Below are 21491 nucleotides of genomic sequence, written 5' to 3'. Positions count from 1 at the left end.
AGGAAGGCCAAAGGTGGGAACTGGGAAGGGAGAAGGAGAGAGGTGCATACCTGGGGCAAAGCTATACATGGCGGGAGTTGACTGTCAAGAGTGAAGAAAAAGCATTTAGTAGAGAAATGTTCTCATGGCTGCTGCCTTCTGCTGTGGTGTCTGTGCTACTCTGTGGGGTGAGGACTGAAAGGAGGAGGTATCTGCAGATTCCATTCCTCAGGGTGCACAGATGCAGGGCCAAGCCCTTGCCTCCATATTTAGTCTGCACCTTCCACTGATGCTGGAAGAAAAACAGAACAAAAGCTTAACAGAAACCCAGTCATTATGTTGTTTACATAGCCTCAGTTACTTTAAGGGGCCTTCTCTGTACATCCCTTCATGAACTGTGTCCCCTAACCATCTCTGTTACCAATTGGCTGAGGATTCAAACATCCATCTTGAGAGCATCCACAAATAGGAAAAGTGCACCTCCCTTAATATTATCCGTTCTGAGTTTCCAGGGCCAACATATCCCAGATCTTAGCATTCACAGCCCTAAGAGTGAATGACAGTGACCCTCAGTGTCCAGTGAGAGCAGCACTGCCATTGTGTTCCTGACAGGAGGAGCAAGTAGCTACTGAGAGTTCCCTGGAACTCTTTCAACAACCAGACCCAGTAGCTCTTAGCAGCTCTCCATTGCTCTCTGTCATTCTCTTTCATAACTGTCCTCAGGGTGACCTTCCAGGTCTGCTTTCAGTGCCAGCAGCCTTTCCTGTAACCAGTTCTTAGTAAAATCAGCTCTACCTGCTCTACTTGAGATAAAAGGCATGCATAGGTTGAATATAACAATGTACTTGAGGCCTCAGTAGGAGTTATGCTGCACCACAAGGGTAAGTGTTACAGGCACTTTTTGCATAAGGAGATTGGGAAGGAAGCTCATTTACTTAAAAAGAAAAACAAGGTGGGCTCAAGCACACACAGTATCCTTCCAGGAAACCATGGGACTTCCCTGAGGTATGGGTAGGAAGAGGCTCCTCATACAGCAGACCGAAAAAGGATAACGAGATTCAAAATGGTGGTATCATTGAAAGAGATTGAAGGATGGAGTGATCTCAAACATACTTTGACCAAATATAATTCTAGGTCACAGTGACATAATTGGGTCAGCCATGAATGTCAAAGACAGGGAAACCAATGTTTTTCTTTCCTTTTTGTATTTTTGGTGGTACAGGTTATTGAACTCTGGACCTCACACATGCTAGGCAAGTATTTTATCACTGTGCCACAATCCAAGCCCCCAAAGTTTTCTTTAAATGCCTCTTGGAAAGTGTTGGCCCTTTCTCTTCTGTCTCATGTAAGAGAGATGTTTGGAGCCTTCCGTCTTTTAAACCATCGTAGAATTTTCTAGAATTGGCAATGGGGATGGCATTTTACTTAGATAGCTTATTTCTGATCCTTTGGAAGACGCTAGATATCCAGGCTGAACAAATATTCAGCATCACAAAGGGCTTCCTGCATAGGTGGACAAGGCTTGGTTTCCAGGGAAAGAAGTCATGGCCCCCTTTGAAACTTCAGCTAACAACACAGTCAAGATACATTCTGCCTGTTGTCATTACTCCCCAGATGGCAAGCCAGACAGGCATCCTACAGATCACTGATAACAATTTTAGAAAACAGGGGAGTGATGGACCACCTACGTTGGAGCATCATTCAAGAACTGAGGTGAGCTGGGGCAAGCTGATCCATCACCCTGCAAGATCCCCACCTACACACATGGGTGATGGCCACTGCAGAAGCACACTGTACACAGGCCCTGAAGTTCCTGACACACCACTAAGCATGCACAATTCAATGACTCAAATTCTTTTTTCCCAAAGCATACAGTAAATGAAAGTGAAGAAATACAGAGTGAGATTGGGGCTAACTCATAGTGTTAGTGCTTTTCCAAATGCCAGTTAGCATAAATTGGGACCAATAGCATTTGTCTTTTTCCAGAGCCTTACCAGCATAAGCTTGGACACATCACAGTGATGCAAGGGCAATATAAACCCCTAGACTAGCACACTTGGTCAGAGAAAGCCAGCTATCAGGTCCCCTCTTGCACTGCAGGAGTTCGATACATGTTCTTCAATAAATCCTACTGTTACACTCACTCTTCCTGGTCTGCAGAGTTCATTCTTTGAATTTGCAAGAAAGATGCCAGGAAAAGGAATTGATGGCGAGCCACTGGGTTCTGCATTTACATAGAAGTGTATAACCCACCTTTGAGAGGAGCACAAATTCTTAGCTGCAGAAAACTGCACTTCACAGAGACTTAACCTGCCAGCGGAAGCAGAAAAAACCCAGTTTCACCTGCTAACAGGGGTAGAAAATCAAGATTCTTCTTTCTGTGCCCAAATTGGGGCTTCTATGGAAGGTGACTGAAATGGAGCAACAAACTGTCTCCTTCATTTCTGGAGTTATATACTCCTTTTAGAAATAACTCTCTCTTTCAAAAATAATTAATGTCTGTCACCCATCTAAAATTCAGTAGAGCACCCGCTAGTCTGAAGCCACAAGTGTCAGACTTACTGGAGGAGGCTTGTTCAATATCTTTTGTCACTAAAGTAGGAATGTTGGTCAAGCTCAGCTTCAACCTCTCTCTGAGGAATACAACAGATCAATGGATCCATTAAGTGTTTGCTTTTTTTTCCACTTTAAGACTGACTGGACTCAATGGTGGGAAGGGGTGCCTTACCTGGTGTATCTTGGATCCTAACACAATGTCTTAGTCTGATCCAAGGTCTTTGAAAAACAGTAAGACACTAATCCCCAGAGGGTGAGCCACATTGTCTATTGCTCCAGTTTTCTTCCCTTCTTTTCCTTTCTGTGTCTCTCTCACACATGCGCTGTAAACATCATGTAGATTCTGATTTCTTATACTCATTTCAACCCCAATTGATTCAATAGAACACATGAATGAGGTTTTGAGGAATTTTCAATCCTTAGTGCACCTGTTAGGACCCAAATCCCATGCTGTCTCTGGTGAGCTTCACTCAGGAGCAAGGTCCCATTCTCTGGGTTTCCAAACCCTGCCTGTTCAGAGAAGAACCCTGCCAGTTCATCCTTCTCCTAGTCTAGACTTCAGATAACTTTGCCTCCACCAGGGGAGAGAGCCAAGAAACTTTTTTTTCCCCACAGCATGGAGGGGATTCTGATGCTCAGAACCCAGGAAGAAGGAGACACAGCATGACAATCCACAATTCAAAGTCTCTTAAAGCATATTAGATTTCATGTTTGTGCTAATACAACAGGAATTTAAGGGCCCTAAGAATGAGTATGATAACAAATATATTAGGAAAGACTAGAATCTTCTTTAGGGCACTTAACCTAGAGGGACATGGCTCTCTTTTAGCATAATAACTAGGTTCCTCAAGGACATGTAACTCTGTGTATACTGCCTCCACATTGTATGGCCAAACAGTACAGAAAAACAGAAGATCACTCCTTTTAAGAGGGAAATGACACAGGAAAGGAATTTTGAATAATGCATTGGTCAGCACAACTAATATGTTATGAAGGCCTCAGAATGTGGTCACACATGTCTTGAGGATCATAGTACTTTGTGGTGCTAAGAGAAACTACTCCACCTAGCAGGATTCAAAGGGTGGTCATCCATGGCTTTCAGGTCCACATGGCACTGAGGGATACCTCAATATGACAATGGAGGGATGCCCAAGGAGGTCTTCTTCCCCTTTGTCTTTTAGATGGGTTATACTCCACCTGGCACCCGACTCCTGAAGAAGTATTTTGAAACATTGGTATTTCTTTGACACTCAGACCCTAATGAAGTGTCTGGTATTTTTCTGAGCCCAATCTTGGCCTGAATACCACCTGGAGGATGTGGAAAAATAGCCTCCTGAGGCAAGTATAAACTGTAATCCAGTTTACACTTAAACATAAATTGTAAAAGGGAGAAAAAAGTGGCCAGGTACCCTATACATAACAAGCTTTTTTTCCTTCTTCCTGAAGACACAACCCAAAATTATGCAACCAATGTAAATTAGATTCTTCACCATTGGATACACTACAAAAATGCAATCCAAAGATTCTCAAGCTATATTAGCACCAATGTTTTCAGCAAATAGAATAGAACTTTACTGGCTCTATGTATGAGTATAATGGCAAATATAACAGGAAAGGCTAAAATGGAAAGCAGTTTCTCTTAGAGAAGGATCAAATACAGAAAAGCCTTTTTCTAAGCACTTATACCCTCCTTACTCAGGGTTTGCCAACAGAGCCCCAACATCCTGAGGAAATAGAAAATCAGGAGGAATGCACTTCAGCTCCTTCCTATACCTACAAGTCATAGGAAAGAGTCCCAAAAGACTCATTATAATACATGTCACTTTTCTCTGCAAGACTTGAGAAAAATTAAGAGTGACATAGAAAGATTCCAGGATGACCTTGATAAATATACAGAGATATTTTATGGCATTAACCAAATTTGGACCTACCTTGGAAAGACATAATGATGTTAATGAACCAAATTCTCTCTAGCACTGAACACTAGGATGCTTTATGGGTGGCTGAATCCTCTGGGGATGAATGATATATAGTGCAAGTCCCAGGAGGCCTTCTCCTTCTAACCGAAATGGACTCAGAAGAAACATAGCCAACAAAGCAATAGGCAGTTCTCTAGGAGGATCAAAAATGGGATACAGATGGTCACATGGGGCAATGGAAGGGAAAGTACTTTCAGAATTGTGTGGTACAGGGCTTTAGGAAAACCCATACTAAATCTCCAAATTATTCCAAACAATCTGGAGAATGCAGAAACTTCCACAAACATTTCAGAAAACCTCAGGGAAGCATTAATGAAATATACCACAATGTCCCCTGTTTCCCCAGCATAACAACCTGAAAAACAAATTCATAACTCAATCATTAGGAAAAAATTACAAAATCAACTGCAAAACGGAGACAACACTTTAGAGTGTCTCTTAAAAAATGCCACTTGGGTGTTTTACAATCATGACCAAGAGGAGGAGGAGGAAGAAGATGAGGAGAGAGAGAGGAAAGAGAGAGAGAGAGAGAGAGAGAGAGAGAGAGAGAAAGAGAGAGAACAAAAGAAAGGCAACTGCCCTTATGACAGCCCTACAGATGGCTAAGTCCAGTAGACAAGGTCCCCAGAGTGGTATTGCTCCAAACATAGCTGGCTAGAACTGAGGCCAAGAGGGACATTACAAGAAAGACTGCCCATGAAACAGAGCAATGCCACCAACACCCTAACCTGTCACTGAAGTGGATCACAGGTGCTTAGAATACGCACACAGGCAAGGACCAGTGGACAAATCCCTCACTTCAAACAGTCCAACAATAGGAATGATGGGTCCTAGGGAATCCTTCTTAGGTTCCAACTATTCAGACTGTTTTATTTCTGTACAGGAGCCCAGGATGACCTTGACTGTCAAGGAACGGAAAATTAATTTCTTTCTTGACACTGGTACCATTTTTTCTAATGCCTCTCAAACCTCTGACAAGTCCATCTAATTGACCTTGACTCTTCTACCCCTGCCTCAGGAAGACCTGAGCCTGGCAGGCCAAAACCAAAGTGAGCTGAGGCAGGCCGATCTGCTATCCTTCTGCGACAAATCCTGCCCACAGTGGGGATGCCCACTGCACAACTTTTCCAAACCCCAATTAGCATAAACTTGACCAATAGTATTGGTTCTCCTTCCAATTAATAAAGACAATAAATATTTTTTACTCAGGAAAAAGTGAAATTGAACCAATGGAATTCCCAAGTGCAAAACAATTTCTGACTAGCTACATGCGTTTTTTAGAATATTTATTTTTTAATTACAGATGGACACAATATCTTCATTTTATTTTCATGTGGTACTGAGGATCAAACCCAGTGCCTCATGCATGCTAGGTGAGTGCTCTACACACCTCTGAGATAAAACTTCAACTCACAACGCTGCATTTCCATGAATTCTAAAGACAATTGTGCAGTGTGAGAGAGGTTGTCTAGTGTTGCATTTCACATGGTGTAATACGGAAATGACACATTAAGATATCATAAAACAGTGCATAAATACTTTTCTCTCTTTACTGAATTCAAGAGGTTTAAAGATGTATGAAGTTTTGAAGCACTTTGGTGATGGCTTTCCATGATAGAAAGTTGCTGTCTCAGGGTGCCAGGAACATATGGGGAGGCCTGCTAATGCTACAATCTGAGAGCCACTGGTACTCCAACCACAGAACTGCTAATACTAAGGGAGCTAGTTTTACTCTGCCTATTTGTGATTGCATCTAATTTAATCCAAAGAAGCCTAAGATGTTTGAGAACGTCTTCTCTCCTGATGCTAATTCTGAATTTCATTCCTGCCCCATATATACCAGGATATGTAGGTTTTAATGCTTAGTGGGTGAACAACATGCAGAAAGGGCACTAAGAGAACAACTTCCTCTGTAAGCAGCCCAAACAAGTGTTCATGCAGGTTTACTCATCTGAGAGTTCTTCAGTTCTTCCAAATAATGTCCCCTCTGCACATCACCACATCAGCCTACATCTACCTGGAGGAGGCCACATTTTCTTGCAGCAGTGCACTTTGTGCTTACTTCTGAATCTAGGCCTCAGGGCCCTCTTCTGTATATTGACAATTCTTCCTTATTTACTTTCCCTTATTCCTTGAAACAAAGCTCTATTACATCTTGTGGTTCTTGTTTACACTTTCAGTGTTATCTGTACTTCACATATGATACCACACATACATATATACATATGTATGTATAGATTCATATGTCTACTTATACACATATATGTGTTTTAATTCAAATTACAAGGGTGAATATTGTTTACTGGCTGTATCATGAATGACTTGCTCAATAGAATAGTGGCTTTCTGGGGTGGAATTTATTTCTGGTTACCATGGGCATGACATGGAATCAGGGAGAGTGATTAAGGAATAACTGTAGGAATTAAGAAAATTGTTTGTGAGAAAATATTTATCAAAATAGTGCCCAGTCTGGGTTCAAATATCTTTGAGACTTAAAACAACACTTGTATTCCCAATTATCTAGATGCAAGACTCTGGATGAGAAACCTAATTACTCTAAGAAAGATAAGGGCATATTGTTCAATGTCTACTTAAGAAAAGGCCAAGGGGCTGGGGTTGTAGCTCAGTGCCAGGGTGCTTGTCTAGGATGTGTGAGGCCCTGGGTTTGAGCCATAAGTGTAAATCAAACAAACAAACAAACAAATAAATCATGTCCATCGGCATCTACAGGAAAAAAAAAAAAAAAAAAAAAACTTAAAAAAAGGAAAATCCAAGATGACAACAGAAAGTTTTCTCAGACAAAAGACCCAAGAGCCCTACAAAAATTGAGATAAACAACAATGTGAAAGAACTCTTGTCAAATTGAGTAATAAACTCCACTTCCTAAAGGATACCATTAAATTATCTGCCCTGCAATATGTAAGGAGTGTTATAGAGCAGGCATTTTGATCTTTAATCTATCTCATTACATTAGTCATCTTTCTGTGGCTTTGAAAGCATATGTAAGGTAAACCAATTACAAGGAAGAAAACTTTATTTTGACTGAACATTTCAGAGATTTCTTTCTATGTATACTTGGTCAGCTTCATGGTTCTGGAGACTCCCTGGAGGCAGAACATCATGGCAGAGATCACATATTGGAGTAATGCTGCTCACCTCATGGCAGCTGGGAAGTAGACAGCATGAGGCCAGGGTCCCAATATCCCCCTCAAGGGCATGTCCACGACCATGCAACCTCCTTCCAGTAGGACCCACCGCCTACTGTTTCATCACCTCTCAATATTGCCAGAAGCTTATGAGGAAATGTTTGTAGACCTTTCGTGGATATTTAAGATCCAAATCACAACACATACCTCATTCTATACTTCCTACATCAGGATGCATATGCCTAACACTGTATGCTGGTATTTGGAATTCACAGCTGTGACTTAAGCAAGGTCAAACTGGGTCTCACATGTGGACTGGTGTGAATCATACAGAGATATGGGATTCTGACTACGCTCTGGCAGTGAATGAACACTTTGGTTGTTATCTCTTTGGGAGGGGTAAGCACATTTCATGAGAGGGTGGAAGAGAGAGCCAACTCCAAGTGGTAGTAGTTCAGTTTATCAGTCGGTTCTCTGCTTCTCAGGCACATATCATAACTGTCTTTCCTGAACTTCTCTGAAAATTGTTTCAGCCAAACTTAATTTTCTGCTTGTCCACCTTGAGACATGTTGGATTCTATAAAAAAGATTATTCAATGTTACTGTAATAGTTAATTCCATGTACTGATTTGGCTAGGCACAAATACCCAGCAGTTTGGGCCAAACAGCAGTTAAATGTTACTGTGACAGTTTTTGTTTTGGGCATGGGGTGGGAATTCCTATATCCACTCAGTGGACTTTGATTAAAACAGATTACCTTTCACTGTCGGAGGGGTCTCATCTACTTCATACATATAAGGCTCCAGGAATCAGACATCAATTGCCATGTCCCTTAAGTATATCTACTAACAGGCACCTAAATATTTTTCCTCTTCACAACTATTGCTACTACTTCAAGACAAATACACACACACATACACACACCTGAGGTGGGGTAGTTAATACAAACTCAAAACGCAAGTAACTCTCCATAGGTATCTCATCTTCATATACAAGCTCACACACCCCAAATATGAAGAAATAACTCTGTCTTCCCAAATGCAGAAGCCTGCCATCTGCACACCACACAATGAATATATTCATCCTACTGCTCCACAAAATTAGTAACTGACCAGCCTTCACACACTCAAGTACATGTGCATGGGTAATAAAAATGAAATTTATTCAAAATCCCTTGTACCAAAACATGATGTCCAGAATGTACAAATATCCCTCCTCCATTTCCCAAATATAATAATCACATTGCAAGTGCAGAGAAAACTACCCAAATGCCTTCCTTAACATAGCCCATATGCAAACACATATGTATCCAAACTCCCCAGGGTGTGTTCGTGGGAAAACTATATATATATACAAGACCACCACAAGTAAAATATTACAAAAACCAGAGCTGACTTTCCCTTGATCTCCGATATCCACACAGAACAAGAAGATGACCATCACCACTTCATCTGACCCACACTTCTGAACACATACCACATTCTCGTCAGGCAGTCGAAACAGAGCAAGATTCAAATTACAAATGCACATCAACACATTAGGGACCCCACCACCCCATCAAAGGAACAGCGAAAACAACCAGAGCCCTCTGAACCCCTACTAACCCTCCAGGACCAGCGCAGCGTCTCATGTTCTCACCCAAATAACCACCCCGTGATCTCACGCCTATCAAAACGGATGGAAAACTTCCTGGCACCCAGAAATATCCACAGGGGCCCCCAACAGCCCACCAACGCATAGGTGAGACCATATCATCAACTTCACTGCCGCCATATACAAGCACCACAAATTAATAAGACAACATGACTCTCTTTATTGCACACGACTTGTGGTCACCCGGTTCTCCCATCATCATTTAGGTGCTCTGTCCAGATGAGCCCCCCAACAGCCCACCTACGATGGCCCTTCAATCACGGGGTGACTACAGCAGACTCAGCACACTTGGCTCAGTGTGTTCCCTTCTGCAAAGTTGCTAAGGACAGGGAAATAAGCATCCTTCAGCTAACAACCCGGATGCCAGGTGACAGTGTCCCCAACATTCACAGGTTTCAGGCGGAACAAGAAGATGACAGTCACCACTTTGTCAGACACCTACAGGAGCCTCAGACCTGCTGACCAGGATCGCGCTTCTCAGGCACCAAACAGGTGCCCTGGAGCCGGGTTTCACACAGGCTGCAAGGGACATGGATGGAGGATGCTTCCACGTGGGCGCCGCACTGGCCATCTCACCCCTCACTGCCAGGCCTGCTGTGAGCGGCCTGCATCCCTGGGGAGGCAAGGCCGGGCCTGGGCTGCCTGGCGAGGCACAGGGGCCAGAGGAACGGGCAGGGACATAGTGGGAACAGAAGAGGTTCGCGGGTGCAGTACCTAGAGGCTTATGGGACTGAGTCTGGATGCCGCCATGGGAGCCCCGCTGGCCTTGGGAACCTGCTGTCTGTGCTCGCGCCTGTGCCTTTCCCAGCAGGAGCCCCAATGGACGTTGGAGCCTTTGCATGGCAGCCTGTGCGCGCGCCCTTCCATCCAAGCATGTGCTCAGGTGCCAGGGATGCAGGAGGGACACCCGTGGCCCTGCAGGAGGAAGAAATGGGTAGGGAAGCCTGCAAGGTGTCTCTGGCAAGAAGGCTCCCCAAAAAGAGCGTCTGGGCTGGTCCTTCTTTCAGTGGGAGCACCTGAAATGACAAAGTGATCTTCGCAGTTACAAACTGCTCATGCCTACAGTAGAGACCACCCTGCTGCAGTCCTTGGAAGCTAAGGAAGCGCTCTACCCTGTGCTCCTTCCCATGGCCAGTTTGCACAAATTGAATTTGACTAGTGTTATCATATGAGCACCTGTGGTCTAGCAGTTTGAAGCAGTGCAAACTGATTGCATGGGTAAGGGCTGAAGCTCAGTGGCAAAGCACTGACCAAGAGTATACAAGGCCCTGAATTCGACCTTGGTTTAGCAAATAAAATTTGCTTTGAAAATCTGGTCTCCAGCATTCATTACAGCGTAGGATTATTTTTTAAAAAATTCAAAAAACCTGTGGAATGAGAACAGAGTTTTTCTGCACTGCATATTTTATATCACTGCTTCAAAAGAAATAACAAGGGAAGAAAGAATGAAAGAAGCTTCTTTTTAGTGCCTGAATATCATGGTTTGCCCCCCTCCTGCCATTTATTGAAAAGACTTATAATAAGGTGTTAATATTTCATGAACACCAAAGTGTGTGTTTTGCAAGCCAGGGATGGGAGAAAGAAAAAATCATCACCAACTAAAACAACAAGAAAAAAACACTTTATACGTAAAACACAATCCATACCCCACAGTTTTTTAGAGTATTGACTGTGTATACCGGTGATTTTGTGGCTCAGGAGAGCCATGCTTCACTGGTCCTGCCCATCATTGGAAGCAAAGACAATTTGGTTGTTGAAAGAGAGGGTCACCTGTCACACCCCTCTCCTGTGGATTTTAGAAACTACTTCAAAATGACCCGGAGGCACACACCACTTGTGTCACCCCTGAATTGCCTGAAGGGAACTCAAAGTTCTTCTATACCTATTAGAGCTCTTCCTGGAATGTCTGCCCAGCCCCCCCTCCACCCAGGCCAGCTCTCCTTGGCCCCTCCCCCGCTACAGAATGTCTGGATCCAACATTCCACTGTGGTTTACATTTAAACTTTGGCCAGTTTGGCTCAGTTGGACCCTGAGCATCTGTTACAGACAGGTCACTCTCTGGGTCCCATACTGACGTTTCCCACTGTGGAGACTGTGAGACACTGTGTCAGGTGTCCTGCCTGGCCTTCAGAAGGAGGTGAGCCTGGACAGTCAGGGGTCTGTTATCTGAGGGCAGTCACTCCAAAAACCCTTGGGAGTAAGAATGGAGCACTTACCCTGTGGTCAACTGATTGAACAGAAGTAAGGGAAGGAAAGAGCCTTAGACAATACACTTGACATGGCCCAGGAAGCCCTGGGAAGACTGATACTGCTCATGGGGAGGAGGGCTCCTAAGACCCAGGTCCAGACTAATCCGGGGAAGTACACTGGGTCAGCAGAAAGGAGAGAGGCCACGGGATTGATTCCTTGTAGAATGGACACAGGTCACTGCATGGTTTTTTAGGCAGTCACAGATGGGGTCCCAGTGAGGCCTTCCTGGAGTCAAGATGCTGAGCCCTGTGTCCATTCTTCAGACACATGGAAGCTGCCTGGGATATCATTCTGAGGGGACTGACTGGGAGTCTCAGATCATAAGTGGGCAGGGGTCAGAAGTGTTTTTAGCTAGAAAACTGCCCAATGGGGATCTCAATGACCACAGATGCAGTGCGATATAGTCTCTGTGGGTGAGGCTGCAGGGCACTCCAACTGCCATAGTCCAGGGTCCCTCACAGACTTCCTGCCCAGGAAAACTTCTCCTTCCTTTCAGACAGCAGGTGTCATTGATTCCAGAAGGGCAGGGAACCCAGAAAACCTTAGCCAACATAGATTTGGGCCTCTGGGGGATCTTCTGAATCGTTATCACTTTCACACTCTGTGTGTGTAGCCTCAGCTCATTGTTTTCAAGACAACACAGAAGACTTTTGCTTATCTTCATGGTTTGGTTGGTACTCCATGATAAGGGAGCACATGTGGGGTGTTCTTCATTTTCCAGGATCACGTTTGAAGATGACTGGGTTCTTTTGAAGACAGGAAGGAGAATAGCACACAGTTAGGAAGGGGCTCTACTCATATTGTCATTGGAACTTAGGCAGCTGTCCTGATTGATACATGCAAGTGTTGAAGTGTGGTACACCTCCCATTCTTTGACCTCACTCAGCATAATGTCCTGGTGAACAGGAATGTGCTCCCAACAACCTTGCTACAGGTAGCAGCTGGTGCAGGCCTGAGTCTCTGGGACACTTTCCTTCCCATTATTAGGAGTGCAAAAGAAAAGGACATCAGAATGGCTCTAATTCCCAGGCCCAATAAAAAAATGACCAGTGTCTGTGAAAACCTCTGGAAAACCCCAATCCTCACCATCCCATCAACTTCATAAACCTCAGTAACCTTTGCTGGTCAGCCCAGGAGAGGATCTCCGGGACTCAGTGTCTATCACATAGACCTCTTCCCTGGGAAAGGAGCTCCCTGCATTATGGCAGCAACCAGTGAGCACTAGGATCACAGATGGCCAGGATCTGTCCCCCATTCGTGTTTGGTGTGGGAAGTGCTGGGAGAAGCACCCACATGCTGGGCAGGATGTGCTCCTGGGTGAACTACAGAATTCCTCAGCCTCTAGCTAGGCAGAGATCTAAATCAGGTGTTTCTTGTTTGTGTGTGGATGCCTAGGAATAAAGTGGAGGGGTATATAAGGAGTATTAGCAAAAGGAAGGCTGAGGAGGTGATGGGGGAATAGGTTTAGAAGCTGTCACCTTCACAAGTGACCCTAAAGTCCCGGCATCTGCCCTGGAGAAGGTCCCTTTCCTGTTGGTGAGAATGAGGAGGAGCATGGTGCCACTGAATAGAGTCAAGTTGATCCATTTCTAGGGAGTCACCTAGGAGGCCAATGGAGTGTCTGAAAAGGATGCACAAGGGGCCTCTCAGAATCAGAAAAAGCTGAGGTGTCACAGTCAACTGGGAATCCTGGTGTACTGAAAATGAGATTTCTCTGGGTAGAACTACGACTAAAGGAACGGAACATGAAATTCACTCAGGGACTTTTGCAAACTGCACAATTTCCCTGCCCAAGGGCCCTGAGCTGTGAGCATTTGTTCGCAGATTTCCACTGAGTAAGAAACTGGGGGTCCTCAATCCTGCTGTCATTTTCCCTCCCCCATTCTCCGCTTTGCTTTGCCTCCTCAGCATCTGCATCACGGAGACCAGGCATGAACTTCAATCCTGGTGCCCACATGTCTGCATTCAGGGGCCTACCCTTTACTCCAGCTGCCCCTGTGCCAACACACCAGCCATTCTGGGAGTTGCCCCTGGCACCAAGGGTGACTGCACCTATCTCCCAGGGTAACCCTCTAGTGCTGTCCACTTACCCTGGACAGTCATATGTGCCAGGGCTGTCCACCTTTGGAAAACATGGGCCACAACTGAGGCCAGTGGGGCCTCCTCATATTCAGAACATTATCCACACTCAGACACCCCTCAACTGGAGGGCCCCAGGGGCCTTCTGTGGGGGTGTGGAGTATCCTGCTCCATTCCTCACAGCACCTTCTGCCCTGAGGACCACTGTACCTGCCTCAGACAGTGGAGGGATTCAAAACTATGGGATCCACTGGCACCTGGGCCTTCGCCCTCCAGCACCACGACCATTTGCCCAGATGGCCCCCATCATGTTCCCAATGAATGCACGCCAATGGCCAGGTACAGTGTACGGGGAGGGCACACTACCCACCTTCCCAGCTGCAGTGCCACTAGATGACTCCAGCAGACCTCCCAGCGTGTATGAGAACTTCCGGCGCTGGCAGCCCTTCAAGACCCTGGTCCGCAGGCACCTTCCTCAGACTCCTGATGTGGAAGCACTTTCCTGCTTCCTCATGTGAGTGTTCTCCTCAGGCTCCCCCTTGAGCTCTGTCAGGAGGAAAAGCATGGGTTGGAAAGAGGAGGCTGGGATGTAGGGGAACTGGACGAAAGGTCCTGAGGGTGAAGGGACAAGCTGAGACCAGGGAATGAAACGTGCCTTATGTCCGGTGCCTATCACAGCCCTGTGAGTGCAGGCAATCTTTGTCTCCAATGATCATCACCATCACATGGAGGACTCAAGGTCAGAGGAGGTTCCTGGGGGTAATGTGGGCCAGGAATCGAAGTTGGCTGTCTGACTCCATGCCTCCCCCAGTCATTTCACCTTCCACCATAGACCTGATTGTTCTCAGCACCAGGGACATCCCAACCACAAGTGGGTTTAGTGGTGCTGGCTCCAACACAGAAATCTATGGCTACCCATACACATTGTCATGAACTCCTGATCAGGACCCTCTGGTGATGTCACACTCGAGGGGAAGCTGTCTTTGGATACTGCATGGGCATGTTCAACTTTGCCCCAGTTTGTAACTGCTCCCAGGCCATTCTGTGCCCTGTCTTCAGTCAGCTGGGCCACCATGATGCTATGGAAAATTTGTGAAAAAACAAAAAGGCATTCCTTTCTCACAGTTCGTTAGTCAGGATTCCCAGGTAAAGGGTAACTGACCTAAAATCCCATGATTGCTCTCTCTTCTCCTTGCTTGAAAAGACAGCTGGCTCACCTGTGTCCTCACAGTGTCTCCTCCTTCTCCCAGAAGAACACTAATGCCCTCATGAGGCGCCACCCTCAGGATCTCATCTAACCTTCTAAGCACTAAATGCAGTGTCCAGATACCATTCCATTGGGGGTTAGGGCTTCAACAGGTGAATGTTGGGGGATAAAAACATTCATCACATAGTACACCTCAATCATATTTGAGGAATCCAATCACAATCATGCTGGTCAATGCAGCCCTTGGTGTTAAACTTTTGTATAAGTATCCTGGAGTCCCAATGTCAATACTTTGAGTTGAACATCATGGGGCAAATAAAACAAAGGTAGGAAATTAGGTTGTTGGTCTACTGATAAAGGAGGGTGACCTTGTGGACACTGATCCTGATGAATTCCAGCCCAGTGCTTCGGTCTCTGTCCAGACGAGAGCCCACCATGACCATGGAAGAGGGCCTGAGGAAGGGTTTGCAGGAATGGCAGCGCACCAGCAACTTTGATCGGATGGTCTTCTATGAGACTGCAGAAAAGTGAGCCAGTTTTCAAGGCCCAGAGCCTACTGATGGGGGATCATGGTTTGCACAGCAAGGTCTGGTACAGACTGTCACCTACCTATGTTTTGGCTCCGAGGCATCTAGCTCTCCAAATAGTGGCTCCTTCTAGCTTGAGGCCTGGGCATTCTCTCGGCAACAATCCCAGAAACTCCAGGCTCCATACTCTTGATTCCAACTCTGCCTTGAGGTTCAGGGTCAGGATGGGGAGGAGGTACCAGCCCAGCCAGAGGGTCTGCTGCTGCTTTGCTGGCTCTGCAGAGGGGAAAAGTTGCACTAGATTCACTCGGGCCACCTGCCTGGGAACTGGTACCTCTTTCTAGGGTGAGGTCCATTATAACTCATCAAAGTGGCCACTACTTCAACCTGATGTTCCAGAAGAGGGTGGTGGTGGGGAGTGCATTGTCAGGGCCAGCCACCACCTCAGGTGGCCCCAGGACATGTCTCTGGTCCTTACTGCCTTTGCTCTATGTGATCCCAGCCTTTCTAACAAGGGAAGGGAAGAACCCACCCTCCTTGGAAGAAACCCAATGTTCTCAGCTTAGCTTTCACTTCCACATGACCCTGCCTGTAATTTGGTCTCCCAGGTGATCCTTTCAGGGCCCAAGGTCCCAGCCTCGGTACCCCTGAATTGGGTCAGGACCTCTGGTGTTCCCTGATATAAATCACATCCCTGACCAGTTTCTACAACTAAACTGATGATGTCGTTCCTCCTGGCAGAAACAGGAGAGAGCCAGAACAAGGATCAGCTAGGGGCCCTGCCTGGGTCCCTCAGATCTGATTCCCTTAAGGTGCTAGTTGATGTAGTGTTTCCCGAGAACTGTAGTTCTTCCTCTGTAGCAGCTCCCTCCTGTCACTGGCCGGACCTACTCCAGGACGCAACTCCACATTCCTGCCACTAGCTCCTGACTGGTAGCTTAGAATACTCCATCGCCTAGAATCCCACACCAGCACCTGCCTGGTATGGCTAACCTGATTCTCAGCTCAGCCTGTGCCTGCCTTACCCAAATCCCATCAAGGTTCATGGAGTTTGAGGCTGCAGAGGAGATGGAGGATCCAAGGATGCAGTTGTCAGGGGTCTTCCAGTGCCGACCTCCTCCTGCAACTCCGAGGCTGGAAATCCGAAGGCCTCCAGTCCCTGAGGCTGTCCAACAGCCAGGTAGGGTACCCACATTCACACAGTAGTCCATGATAGTGTCCAAACAGTGAAAAAGGCCAAGGCAAGTTGTTGTCCCAAATAAGAACTTTTCCTTCAGTATTGGAGATTCCCTCTTACAAGAAAAAAAGCCCCTAACACCTGAGGTCCCTGCCACCCAGCTATGAACTGTGTATTGACTGGGCCAAGTACAGATCTCCTTTCTCTCCTTGTCTATCCAAAGAAACAACACAAGATCTGCCTGGGACTTGGGTCCCGGTAGGGTAGAGTGCATGCAATACCAGTCACTACAAATGTCCTCCCACTTGACTCTCCTAGATGTTGCATCTGGTGCACTATTATATCCCTCGGTTCCTGGGTCAGGTTGTCCTCATGCATGGCATACCAGGTTAGGTCCCCTGAACCCCTGAACCCTGCCTACTACCAAGTGTTTGGGATGAACATGGAATCCTCACTCACACACCACTCTGGTCCTCCCTGTCCTAGTGTGCACCTCCAGAAAGACCAACACTAAGGTATGGTCTGCCCGCTCATTAGCGGCCAAAACCAAGGCACCAGAGACCAAGGTGCGTGAGACAAAGGCACGCAAGTCCAAGGCACGCAGGAACAAGGTGGCCAAGACCAAAGGGCCTGAGAAAAAGGCGCCCGAGGAGATCCCACCTGAAGCCATCCAAGAGTACATGGACATCATGGATGAGCTATTCGGGCCTACGAACTTTGCCACGTGGGAGCCCTCCTACTTGTCTACAGAAGAGCTTGCTGCAAACTTGGGAGAGGAAGAACTAGAGCAACAGGATGATTTATACCCAGATCCAAGTCTCATGAGCTATGTTGATGAGAACTTTATCAACAAGGTGAGCTGGGCCTACAATCTTGGTGTATACAAGGTTTTGGCACTCATGGAATTGAGTTTCCTGGCTTAGAATCTCAGATTTATTGTGCGTGTGTGTGTGTGTGTGTGTGAGAGAGAGAGAGAGAGAGAGAGAGAGAGAGAGGGAGAGAGAGAGAGAGAGAGAGAGGGAGAAAAAGAGAAAGAGACAGAGAGAGAGAGAGAGAATGTGCATGCACACGTGTGCACTCATACATGTGTGTAGCTGGTACTTGGGATATAACAACCCCATGGTGCAAATGAGCATGGGATTATTATTGCTTCCTCTTTCTCCTAGAAGTCCTCCTGACTTGGGGCCATTTCCTCCCAAGGTCACTCACACTCTCTTCCTTCTCATCCCAGGCAGAGAATATAATTCATCCTCGCTTCCTGCAAGAAATGCTTTCCTCCAAACCATATGTAAATATCTTGGCCCTAACAAAAGAACTGGAGCAGCAGGAAGGACTCACTACTGACCAGGTAGAAAGCAGAAGGAAGGTCTCCCAGTAGACCAGGGGTAGGTGATACAGAAGAGAGGCAAGGACACCTGATAAAGAAGTGCAGGGACACCAGGAATAACAGGGGTTGGGAAGAAACAAGAGGTAGACAAGAAGAAAAGGGCACCAGGTAGAACAAGGAGATAGAGACACGAGGGTTACCAGGGTTTCAGAACAGACACCAAGGCACAGAGCAATACATGGCAGACTATGAGACAAAGGGACACAAGTATACAGGAAAGGGAGTTACCACAGGTGGAGAGGGGAGCAAGGGATAGCAGGTAGATGAGGAAGGCACATTACCTTACTCATGTGGCCCACAGGATGTTATCATTATGCTGTCTGTGATGGCTCCCTGAGTGAGTCTGTTCCAGGATACAGAATGTAGGATGGGAAAAAAAAAAAAAAAGGAAAGAGACATGAGAGCCATGAAAGGGTTCAGGATATCAAGCAGAAAGGAAGCCCAGGAGTGTGGCCAGCAGACACTCAGTGTGTTTTTATGAGACCAAGATGAGTAACAGATCCACTTCCCACTGAAATATGATTGTCCTGATCCCTGTGGCCCATTTCATGCATGAAGAAGAGTTGGCCAGTGCCCATATCCTCCTTCAGCTTGTGAAGAAGCACTTTTGCAGGTGCCTCAAGGTCATGATATGTCCCAACAGGACACAAGAGCTTCCGAGGCAGCTGCAAAACAAGGTGCAGAGAAGCGGAAACATCACACTGATCAAGGGGCCAGCATGGAGGAATGGTCCACAGAGGTGGCTTCCCAGGTCATGAAGAGGAGCAGGACCATCGAGCCAGAGTTGCTGGGTTCAAAGGACACTGCTATCCTCCAAGGCTGTCACGGGTCTTCTTCATTGGGGACCATTCACTCCAACCATCCTCCCCCAAACCGCAGATCCTCCTCCTCAAACCTGGGGAACAAAAGTGTAGTGGGTCCCAGAAAAGCCACTTCTTCTGGGCAGCCACTTAAGACAGCCAATAGCTGCAGTGTGGACGAGGACCTCCAAAGCCTGGATTTCCTCCTTATCTCCCAGCACCGCCTGCTGCCCTGGGAACTGTCCCAGAGCCAGGCCCCTCCAATAGAAACCCTGTGCTCAGGAGATCAAGCAATCCAGGCCCCACCTCCCCAGAGAGGTCTCCTCAGCTCCCACCCTCCTGCAGGTGCCATGGCCATGAAGAGTGCTCTCACTGGAGGCACATGCTTCATGAAAAACACACCCTGCACTGGGCCTCCCCTCCAGGTCACTGGAGGGCAAGATGTGGATCTGGAGCTGGCTAAAACCTCACAGCCTCTGAAGAGGAAGTGCACATCATCAGGCAACCTAAAGAAGAAGAGGCCCTGAGGACAGTCCTGTTGACCAGTGGCCTCTGGGGTGTCTGCCCCTCAGGCAAGATCTCACCTTGCTTCATTCTGTTTTGGAAGGTCCAAAGGTTCTTCATCACATAGGACAGTTCCTGTGGGTTCTCAGAAAAATGAAGGGAGTGGGAGGGTATAGTAAATGTAGAAAGAGGGTAGGGGGAGGTACTGAGAGGGGAGGGTCACAATGTTCAATCCTGGGTGGGAAGCTGTACCTTGTTTGACTGTAACTGGGAATAAAGGCACTTTGGTAGGAAAAAAAAAATCTCCAGCTACTGCCTTCTGCCATGTTTTCTGTGCACCTCCATGCAGTGAGAACTGAGAGGTGATAACTGGGGTTGCTAGGACCCAGGGTGCACAAGTGTCCATCTATTGGGTCTTGTTTCCAGATTTAGATGAGTCCTCCCCCTAATCCTGGGAGAAAACAGACAAGATTCCAAAACCCAACTCATCACCCCATGGGAAATGCCTCTCTTGGTTTAGGGGATCTTCTCTGTGTATCCCTCCATGATCTTTGGCTGTTAAACATCTCCCTTACCAATCATCTGAGGGCCTGCTATGAAGAGAAATAACAATGAGGCAAAGCACATCTCCCTTGGTATTCACAGTTCTGAGGTCTGAGGAGGAACTGGTGACTCTCAGATCTTAGTGGTACTAGTTCTGAGATTGAATGTCAGGGACCCTCAGCTCCTAATGATCGAAACTGCCATGTTGCCTTCATGGGATCAGTAGCCAGCCACTTCCATCAGTTCCCTGGAAATCATCTGACAACTGCACCTAGCAGTGCCTGCAGTTCTCCACTGCTTTTGATTTAAACGGTGAACTCAGGCATGCACAGTGTCCTTCCAAGATACCCATAGTATGTCTGCTTAGGCATGGTTAGGGCAGGGGCTCCTTGCACTCCACACTAAGGACCATTGAAGGGTCCCAAAGGGTTGAGTCCTGTTGAGCACTGCAGATTGGAGTCATCTGGGGAGGACCTGCTATGGAAGCAAAACACTCTGAGTGACTGTGAGGCATTTGTGGCAGCCAAGGCCACCACAGACAGGGGCACAATTTTTTATCAATTTATTGAGAACATTGGGCCCTTCTGTCTCATTTAGATGGAGAGCTGCTTTTGAGCCTTCAAGCCCCTGTGCAATTAAATAAATTCTAGAAATAAGCCTGGAAACAATTTTTTTCTAGACATCTTCTTTCTCCACTCAAGAATGATGATGGATAATATTATTCAACTGATCCCCAATATGGCTGTGGTCTTCCTGTGTAGGCTTCCTGATCAGAAGACAAGGCCGACCTTTATACCTCTCCCCCCTACAGTTCTGACCGCAACTCACTAGGGACCCAGCAGGCTGCAAGTCCTGACTTCATCCCAAGACAGACCCACCCCCCACTCATGCAGTGCTCTGACCCTCCCATATGTAGTATTGGCCCCACCCTGACCCCAGCCTGACCAATACTGAGTGTGACTGGCCCAAATATAATGTAATCCAGTTCTCCTACAAATCAATGAGGAAAAAAGAAGGCTACACATCACATGGTTTGCCAATCAACAAAATGTGGAAGTTTACAAAGGAGAATACTTAAATAGCAAGGAGCCCAAATTTTAGTGCCATTTGTGAGATGAAGAAATGGGGTGACTTCAGACATGCACAAAAGTGATTGGAAGTGAAGTCGTTTGTGGTCTGTCATGTGCAATCAAACTCCATGGTTCTTCATAGGGCCCAGGTTTCATGCCATCAGAATCAGGGTCACAAATTTTTATCAAGTACCTATTGACAACTTTGAGCCCCCCTGTCTCAGTTGGATAGAGACCTGCTTTTGAGCCTTCAGGCCCCTCTGACATTAATCAGGTTTCTAGAAGTAAGCCTGGAAATAGTGTTTCTGAAGACAGCTTCGTTCTCCTCTACTGAGTGATGCTGGAGAGTGGGGATGGATGGAAAAGTGTGGCATGGAGAAAGGAGGCTGGGATGTAGGAAAACTAGAGGGAACATCCTGAGGGTGGAGGGATAAGCTGAGAGACCTACATTCCCAGCCCAGTTCATCAAACCAGGGGAGGAAATGGGCCTTATCTCAGGTGCCCATCACAATCCTGTGAGTGCAGCAATCTTGGTGCTCAATGAGCATCACCATCACTCAGGGGATGTAAGGTCACAGGAGGTTCCTGGAAGTAATGTGAGCCAGGATTTAGAATTGGTTCTCTGACTCCATAT

At 46.5% G+C, this 21491-nt stretch overlaps 1 protein-coding gene across 1 annotated transcript; it reads left to right on the top strand.

Annotated features, from left to right (window-relative positions):
- Positions 1-13494: 13494 nt before the first annotated feature.
- LOC143638107 (NUT family member 2D-like) lies at positions 13495-19267 on the top strand. Its single transcript, XM_077105618.1, has 5 exons — positions 13495-14156; positions 15248-15376; positions 16417-16556; positions 17091-17407; positions 19166-19267. The coding sequence occupies exons 1-5, from the start codon at positions 13495-13497 to the stop codon at positions 19265-19267; spliced, it is 1350 nt and encodes a 449-aa protein (XP_076961733.1).
- The last annotated feature ends 2224 nt before the right edge of the window (positions 19268-21491 follow it).

The sequence above is a fragment of the Callospermophilus lateralis genome, chromosome 17 (assembly GCF_048772815.1).
Source record: "Callospermophilus lateralis isolate mCalLat2 chromosome 17, mCalLat2.hap1, whole genome shotgun sequence".
Lineage (NCBI taxonomy): Eukaryota > Metazoa > Chordata > Mammalia > Rodentia > Sciuridae > Callospermophilus > Callospermophilus lateralis.
Note: the sequence above shows the minus strand (reverse complement) of the source record. Positions and strands in the feature narration are given on the sequence as shown.

Bases quoted from the DNA above. Each gene is read 5' to 3' on its own strand.
- LOC143638107 (XM_077105618.1), top strand. From the start codon at position 13,495: ATGAACTTCAATCCTGGTGCCCACATGTCTGCATTCAGGGGCCTACCC. The intron at 14,157-15,247 runs GTGAGTGTTCTC...GATGAATTCCAG, and splicing joins GCACTTTCCTGCTTCCTCAT to CCCAGTGCTTCGGTCTCTGT. The intron at 16,557-17,090 runs GTAGGGTACCCA...CCCGCTCATTAG, and splicing joins TGAGGCTGTCCAACAGCCAG to CGGCCAAAACCAAGGCACCA.